The 8,762-nt window shown below is 30.6% G+C and overlaps 1 protein-coding gene across 1 annotated transcript; it reads right to left on the bottom strand.

Annotated features, from left to right (window-relative positions):
- Positions 1-1,555: 1,555 nt before the first annotated feature.
- LOC101498176 (uncharacterized) lies at positions 1,556-6,071 on the bottom strand. Its single transcript, XM_004517255.4, has 5 exons — positions 5,860-6,071; positions 5,294-5,453; positions 3,776-4,157; positions 2,601-3,229; positions 1,556-2,399 (listed from the first exon to the last, which is right to left on the bottom strand). The coding sequence occupies exons 1-5, from the start codon at positions 5,930-5,932 to the stop codon at positions 2,285-2,287; spliced, it is 1,359 nt and encodes a 452-aa protein (XP_004517312.1). The 5' UTR covers positions 5,933-6,071; the 3' UTR covers positions 1,556-2,284.
- Between the last annotated feature and the right edge of the window lie 2,691 nt (positions 6,072-8,762).

Raw genomic sequence — 8,762 nt, 5'->3', positions numbered from 1 at the left:
GCTGATTTTATTTATATACACACAATTATTTTAAATGCCAGCAACAACCAGCCAAGCATACAATATCAGTTATGTCAGCAAATCAGTGTAGTTTGCTTCAATGCCATACAAAATAATCCATGGGCATATCTTTGGCTTCTTTTATATAAATACCCTAAATGTTTAACTTCAATTCAGATTAAGATTAAAAATTAATCGCTTATAAACTATAAGATAGGATAAATCTAACTAGAAAATAATGTTAGATTTTTTCTAGATGCTTTTTGATGCTGCAGTTGAGAGCTAATATGAAAAGCCGCATAGTGAAACAAACTAAGATAGGAGAATCATATATTTCATTGACGTAGCTTTTACTTTAAAAAAAATAGTTGACGATTGGTAGGTTTGTTGTATGCAAAAGCCACCTTATTAATTTTATGAAATAAGCATCTTGCAATGTTAAAATAAAATAAGCCAAATACGTGAGTTCTAGTTATCTTGCAAAATCAACCAAGTTCTGTCATTTTTCAATTTTATACAACCATGCTGAGCAAATGGTTCCGCAACTTGATGTAATCAGTGATGCACATTATATATATATAATTATATATAATCTAAATGATCTAAACAAATATACTATTCATTATTCAATATCAACAAACAGTTGGACACAAGAATATAAGCCTCTCATTCTCACACCAAACTTTCAGGTATCATCACATTTACAATTTCATCTTAACAGAGCATTGTCTTGGAAATAAGAATGCACTAAATTAAAAATTTATTTGAAACTTGAAATTAAATTAATAATAAACATACATCATTCATTGCATCATTTCACATCAGATACAAGCTTTCTTCATGACATTGTGATAAACAAAATGAAACCTTTTCACAAGCTCATTCAACTCAATTATCTGGATACCTAAGCAAGAGTCTTGTTATAAATATATACCTGATTTTAGAACATCATATATTATAAGCTAAAAATATATTAAGAGAAAAGGGAAAACAAAAAATATGGGGACATAAACCTAATCCAGAAAAGAAAAAAATGTTCATCAAATTAAGCAGGTTTTCTGACTTTTTGGTGGGTATTATATAACTTTGTTTCTTTCTAAAAAGGTATTATTCTTATTCAAAACTCAATGCTATAATTGCATAAAAAGAAGAACATGATGCATCAAAAAATAAACCCCATTGCTATTTAATAGCATAGCATTGGGGGATGGTAGACAGCAAACTCAACAATGCCCAGCTTTACAAGTCATTTATAACCTGAATTGTTGTTCCCTCTGCCAGATACCAGGAATAAAATATATATGAATTATTATTATTATTATATTATTATTATTATTATTATTATAAGAGAATATAATAACATTACCAAGTCATTTATACCACACAATTCAGCAGAACATGTGAGATTATGAGTGGAACATATGGTAGGCAGTTCAAGTTCTAACATTAATGTTGGACATCAAATTCTAACCTGGCAATGTTAGAAAAATATTCAGAGAAGGTATATGGGAGGCCAATCAGATCAAAGGTTTTAATGTGAATGTACAAAGTGAGATGAATATAAGCAGCATATCAGCATCTATGTAGACTTTTGATTTAACCCCAAAAATAATTAACAGTAGGTGCTACTTGCTAGACGCAAAAAATAGTGTGCAAGCTTTGCAAGTTTGCACAGAATAAAGCATATAATTAGGATGATGTGTAATCATTATACTTATTGTAATGTCAAAAAAAATAACTACCATCTTCAATTTCTCTAATCGTTTCCTAGGGACGAAAACTGCATTCCTTGAAAATCAGTTATATTCTTGAACTCTATTATTCTAATGCTCTCCAAAATGCAAAAGCCTCCATATCGTAAATAGATGTGAGGACTGACCTTGGCTATTTTACACCCTTCACAGCTTCCTTCTAAGTTGCTTAAACTCATATGTTAGCATTGTAAACCATAAACACAATTTGAGTAGGGTACTAGATAGCAACATCATGAATTTCCTTTTGTAATGTTCACACAGATCATTTACAATGGGAAGCTAATTTACTGGACTGGGATATTACCCTTGATGGAGGCAATGGAATAAACGTCTTCTATTTCGAAAATGTGCAGCAAGCTGGAGCACAGAAGAAACTTGGCTGGATTTGAAGGATAGCAAGAAAGAGAATATAATGCAACGTAAAGATAGGTTGAAAAGAGTCGTGCATTTCATGAACCCTACACATACTGTCGGAGTTGTACAGTAAGACTGAAGTTCTTGCAAGTTGCAACCTATAACTTCGCAAAGCTTCATAACTTTCTCCAGATATTTATGATGCCATCTGCAAATGACTTCAGATTTCCCCACAAAGTTGGTTCCCTTGGAACAGCGGCGCTACTAGTCTCCCTCTTATTAGAGCTACCACTGGATATTAGGAGAATGAAAGTAACTTCAATAACCTATATCAATAATATTACTCGAAAGAATATAGACATACAAATATAGATATTCACTAGTGCTGGTATTTTTCAAGAGATGATTTTAATAATAATAACTGTAATAGCCACAATAATGAAGGTATATATATATATATATATATATATCTAAATATATTAGAGGACTTACATTTTTGACTCATCCAATTCTGAAGAAACTTGAGATTGCTCCTTTTTATGCTTTTGACTATCCACACCAGGAGGGTCTTGTAAGCCTTGTTGCACTTTTCTTTCAAATTGCACTTTCTCAAAACTTTGTATCCCGATTGTTGGATGATTTTCTCTATCAAGGAACTTCAAGTCATGAGTCTGATCTTTGCTGCCAGATTTTTCATTTAGCGGAGCAGAAACCTTTTCTATTTCTTCTTTTAGTAGGTGTTCTTCTGGTGAAACATAATCAGAAGGACAACTAGAATCAGCTTTCATACTCTTGACATCATTTGGCACCTGAGCACTAGAATGGGAAGCCTCGCCAGACACGTCTTCCAAGGCAAGATGCTCCCTTCTCTCATAACTTTCTTTCTCAGCGCATATTTCCTCCAATTTTTTATGACTTTCCAAATCCATCATTTCAGATTCATGTCCCCCAATTTTGGCATAAACATGACCATGATTTTCTCTAGATGGAATAGAAAAGCTTTCTGTTTCCTCTTGTAACAGCTGACTTTCTGATGAAACAGAGTCAGCATAACTAGAGACAGCTTCCTCAGTTTTAACATCATCTGACATCAGGAGACTTGAAGGCTCCTTAAAATGCTTCTGCGAAATATTACTTTCAGATGTGAAGCAATGATTAAGTTGTAAATAAAAATGAAGACAAAATAAAGTACGACAAGAAAACCCCTCTTGTTTCACAAAACATATTATTCAGTTAATATTAATAGTATAAAAAGTAAATACAATTCAATGAATGAGAACAACAGTGAAGATTATAGGAAGCTGAAATTGTTATAGGATACCAGAACTGCCAAAAAGGTGTAAGTACTAAGAACATATAGATGAATGTACAGCAATTTTTTTGTAGCCGATCAATCAATCATTTATTAATTCTCTGCATCTGCTTGCATGTGAGTTCCTAATAGGATACATCTATTATTAATGAAGTTTTCAAGATCTGCGAGTGCACAACCTGTCTTAATGTCAGGTTGAGCATGAAGATACGTTGTGACTCATGACAGATATCTATACCTAACAACAATTCCCAATACCCTTAACATAAAAAAAATACTTTGATCAGAATCATTGCTTATGCATAACAACTGTAATACATCCATCACAAAATTGGTGTGTAATATCAATGCTTACTGGTGTAGAGGTACTTTCAACTTCATTAGACAACCTTCCCTCCCAAGAAGAAGTCTGTAGCCCCCTCTTTTCTTCAAGATGCTCACAACCAGTGTTAGCAGTCTCTTCGCCATCTAAAAGTACCATATGAGAATCATCTTGGATAGGCCTGTCTTTGGCAGTCTCAATATTACCAGATGAAACATTCACAGATTTAGCGGTTTTACGTTTACTTTGATCAAATTGCTTTTCCACTAATATCCCACCCATACTGTTTGAAGATTTCATTTTGGACTTGTATTCTAGTTCCTGAATGATTTCCCGAATAACATAATAACCGCCACCAACTTCTTTCTGGGTATACTTTATTGCTGGGAATTTTCCAGCATTCTCTGATCTATACCTGCAGTGACAAAGGAAATTCATTCTTTCTACAATGACAGGAGTTCAAATAGACCATTTACTTGTTTGCGAAAATCCAAAAATGATGAGAGCGTTCAATGTGTTGATATTATTTCAAGAGAAAATAGAAATGGATCGTTTATGATTGTCAAACTTCTTCTCCACATCTATTAGAAAAATAGGGAAATTCAGTTCATCATCACAGAACAGGGCCAACATCATAAAATATACAGCCCCTTCTTGGCTTCTTGCAACCCAAGGTATAAAGCCAACACAAGATTGTGAAAATAAGTAGAGACTGGTTACTCCAGCATGAACTAAACCATTAAATAACCATAAACTTTCAGGTAAGACAGCTTACAAGAATTTACAGAAACAAAGTATTCTATTATTGACCATGGACAAAGGTTTAGCTGTAAGCAGGACATTTCATACAAAACAAGCATTTTGTTCATGGTCATAAGAACAGTTCAAATTTGTATATAAATTATGTGTCATTTAAATGTCTGTGCAAAGTACTATTTTGAAAACAAAGAGAGCAGAGATCGACTCCGGGAAGCCACAATTGTTATTTCTCGAGCAACTTTTTAGTGTATAAATGCAAATATGTATCCAACAGGCATCAATGCCGATACCTTTCATTTACAAGACTACAGCTTAGTTACTGCGCTACTTGACATAAACGCATTGATGCCAAACATAATTTTAATTAAAATCTCTACCCTCCCTTTCCCTCCCCTCTTTTGTACCAAACATATCTCTACTCCCCTTCCTTTCCGCCCCTCCCCTCCCCTCCATTAAAATCTCCCATCTCCCCTCATTGAACCAAACAGACCCAAATCCCTCCTTCCCCTTGAACCAAACATAAATTTAATTAAAATTACTCTCCTCTCCTCCTCTCTTTTAAACCAAACATGTCTCTATTTTCCTTCTCTCCTCTCCGTTGAACCAAACACACCCTTAGTAATACTCATTTCACAAGAAAACAGGGTAGGTATGGGGCAATGCATGCATCTATCTATCTCAAATTCTCATCGAAACACTTAATATGCCAAAATGTCACAATGTACCATAACACATAAAACCTCATAAAACATTAAACAAAAGCTTAAACTTCAAAAGAAACATAGAAAATACTTGTTCACAAAACACTCCACCATAGCTCTACGTTCATGTTTCGGTACCCTCTTTCCGGTTTTCCGAGTATCTGGAGTCTCTGAAGGAACACAAGCAGCATGTGACCATCCACGCCACCGCAACTTCGATGAACCAACAGAATCACAAACCTCAAATAACACTGTCAAAAAAAACACAATAGATTTATACATGATCACATAATTGCTAATACAATAAGGGTCTGTTTGCATTGACTTATTTGAATTTATCTAATGACATAAGCACTTATGAAACTGTTTGGAAGAGTTTACGAAAACAGCTTATGGCATATTCATAAGTTGTTATATAAAAATAGTTTGACTTTATTTTACCCTGTGTTGTAAAAATAGCTTATACATTAGTGCTTATGTTATAAGCTGTTAAATAAGCCGTTTATCAAAACAGAGCCTAAATTTTCATTTTTGATTTCAATTTCAGCTTTGATTTCAAAGTGTGGCATTGCAAAACAGTAATTGATACCAACAAATAAAACCTAAAAATAAATTAATGATATAAAAAAAGAAAAGGAGAAAAATGAAGAAAGTTACGGTGATTGGATTTGGGAGTGAAATTGTGAATGGAGCGGAAGGAGGAGCATGAAATGAGAATCTTCTTTCGCATGTTGAGTGTCACGCTATTCTTCGTTGTGATCTTCTGCAACTCCAGGTTTCATGTGTGGTTTGGTTCTGTGATTTTAGAGAGAGAGAGAGGTTTAGGGTTTTGCAGATTGTACTTCGTTTGTTCAAAATCTCAAAACGACGCAGAATTGGTGAAGGTTTTAGTCGTTTCACTATTTTTAAAATTGGCTTAATTGCAGTTTTGGTCCCCTATTTTAACTGAATCGCGAAAGTAGTCCCTCATTTTATTTCTCCCCAGTTTTGATCCCTAAGCTGAATTTTAGTCCAAAACTTGATGAATTTTTTTTTTTTTTTTTTGCATTTATTTAAGTCACACAATGCCTCAAGATCTTATTTGCAACAATTGTACTTGAAATATATGACTATAAATGGTGTAGTACGATTTTAAAAAATAAAATTTTATCAAATTTTGGACTAAAATTCTGTTTGAGGACCAAAATTGAGGAGAAACAAAATGGAGGAACTACTTTCGCGATTCAGCTAAAATAGGAGGACCAAATCATCAATTAAGCCTTTAAAATTTTATTTTTTGGTCTGTATTATTTTTATAAATTCTAAACAATTTTTTTTGTCTTTAAATAATTTTTTTATTAAGAATAAAAAATAAGTACAGTGAATATGAGGTAGTAATTTTTACATGAATTTAATTATTATACATTTAATGTAAACAGTTTTGCATTAATTATAAACGTTAGATCGTTATATATATTTTATTTTTATCGCAATATATTAATGAATTGTTTGATGGATTGACGGGGTAAAAATTTAAACGTATAAATATATGATAATTAATTTTTTTTGTCTAGAATAGTTATTTTTAAAAGATAGTATTAAATAAGCATATATGGCAAGACGATAGATTTCTATTGAAACACGGTGTGAAACTGTTTAATATTGTCAGAACATTTACCCCCAACAAATTCTAAATACATGTTACTCCATTGGTTTCAAAAATAAATGTCATTTAAAATTTAAGTAAAAATTAATTTTAGTTTTTGAAAAAATTAGTAGATCTAATTTAGTTCATAAAAGAAAATAAAAGTAATTTTTAGTACTTAAGAAAATTAAAGTGAGACAACTTAATCTTACTTTTTTATTCTCATTTAACGAGAATAAATCAATTTTAATACATCAGCTTAAAAAGCTCGTTTGTTACATCATCTTTGTAAGAAAAACACTAAAAAAAATAATTGTTAATAGTTTTGCTATATATTTATTTAAATGATTTGTGATTGATTGGCAATATTTGGAAACAATGACCAAGTACAAACCAAAGATAAAGATATAACGGATAATTTTCACACTGTAAAACTTAAAGATGTTTAATATGTAGATGGTTTAAAACATAACCTATTTATCATAAGTCAATTATGAGACAATGATTTTGAAGTGATCTTTAATAAACATATGTGAAGTTAAACAATCATCTTTAGGAAAAATATTTTTCACAAGTTTCAGAAAGAAGAATCTCTTTATATTATACTTCGATGAACTTTATGTTGAATCTTGCCGTATGTCTTTTGAAAAAAATAAATGAAGTTGGCATAAAAGAACTAATCATGTGAGCATGAATATCATATCAAAACTGTTCAAATTTGACCTAGTATGAGGATTTCCAAAAATAAATTTCGAAGAAGATAAAATATGTGAAACTTGTATTAAAGGTAAACAAGTCAATAGTATCTTTTCTCCTGAAGACTTTGTGTCAACTCACAAACCTCTACTTCATATAGATCTTTTTGGTCCAATTAAAACTAATAGTCTTGGTCGAAAATAATATAGGTTTGTTGTAGTTGATAATTTTTCTAGATTTACTTCAACGTTATTTTTTAAACACAAAGACCAATCATTTGAAATTTTTTATCAAAAGTTTTATAAAAATGTTCAAGATGAAAAAGACACTTCTATCATTTAAGTAAAATGATCATGGAGGTGGATTAATTAATTCTTCCTTCCAATCATTCTTTGATGATAATGACATTCCTCATAATCTATCTTGTGTAAGAACTCATTAACAAAATAGAGTTGTTGAAAGAAGGAATATAACCCTACAAAAAAAATAGCTAGAATCAGGCTAAACGAAGCAAATGTTGATAAATAATTTTTTGGATGAAGCCACCAACACATCTTGCTATATTTTAAACTGTATTTCAATAAGAAAGATTTTAAACAAAACACCCTACGCACACTAAAAAAAATAGAAACCAAACATATTATATTTTCACATTTTTGGATGTCATTATTATATCTTAAACAACAAAGATATTTTAGAAAATTTTAATATTATTATATCTTAAACAACGAAGATATTTTGAAAATTTTTTATCTAAAATAAAAGAATAAAAGACAAGATATTAGTCTAACAATTAAATATCTTAATTAATTAGTTAATTATATTAATTAGTTAATTATTTCTCTAATAGATTATATAAATTTATATAACTTTTAATGTAATTTATATTTTTTTAATATTATTTAATTTTTTTTTTATTTATCTTTTATCAATATGACTTAAATTAAGATTTATAATATAAAAAAAAAAATTATTCGTAAATATGCTTTTCAAGGAGAGAGATAAATAGGAATCACAATAATTATCAATTTTGTAAGAGTGATTTGACCAACTCTATTAAGAATATTACTTTTCCAACCAACAAGACTCCCATTTATTCAATAAAGAATATAATCAAAGTCTTTTACTAGTTTTTATATTTTAATATTATAATTTAATTATTTATATTTCACCAAAATTTGCCTTAAATACTAGAGTTTGAAAGTATACAGAGGATAATTTGTTCAAAACAAACAAATTA

This window comes from Cicer arietinum, unplaced genomic scaffold (assembly GCF_000331145.2).
Source record: "Cicer arietinum cultivar CDC Frontier isolate Library 1 unplaced genomic scaffold, Cicar.CDCFrontier_v2.0 Ca_scaffold_5999_v2.0, whole genome shotgun sequence".
Lineage (NCBI taxonomy): Eukaryota > Viridiplantae > Streptophyta > Magnoliopsida > Fabales > Fabaceae > Cicer > Cicer arietinum.
The sequence above is the reverse complement of the archived record's forward strand: the minus strand, read 5'-3'. Positions and strand labels throughout refer to the sequence as shown.

Coding starts and splice junctions, on each gene's coding strand:
- LOC101498176 (XM_004517255.4), bottom strand. CDS start 5,932: ATGCGAAAGAAGATTCTCATTTCATGCTCCTCCTTCCGCTCCATTCAC. Junction 5,454..5,859: donor CACTCCCAAATCCAATCACC/GTAACTTTCTTC, acceptor TTTTTTTGACAG/TGTTATTTGAGGTTTGTGAT. Junction 2,400..2,600: donor GAATTGGATGAGTCAAAAAT/GTAAGTCCTCTA, acceptor CCTAATATCCAG/TGGTAGCTCTAATAAGAGGG.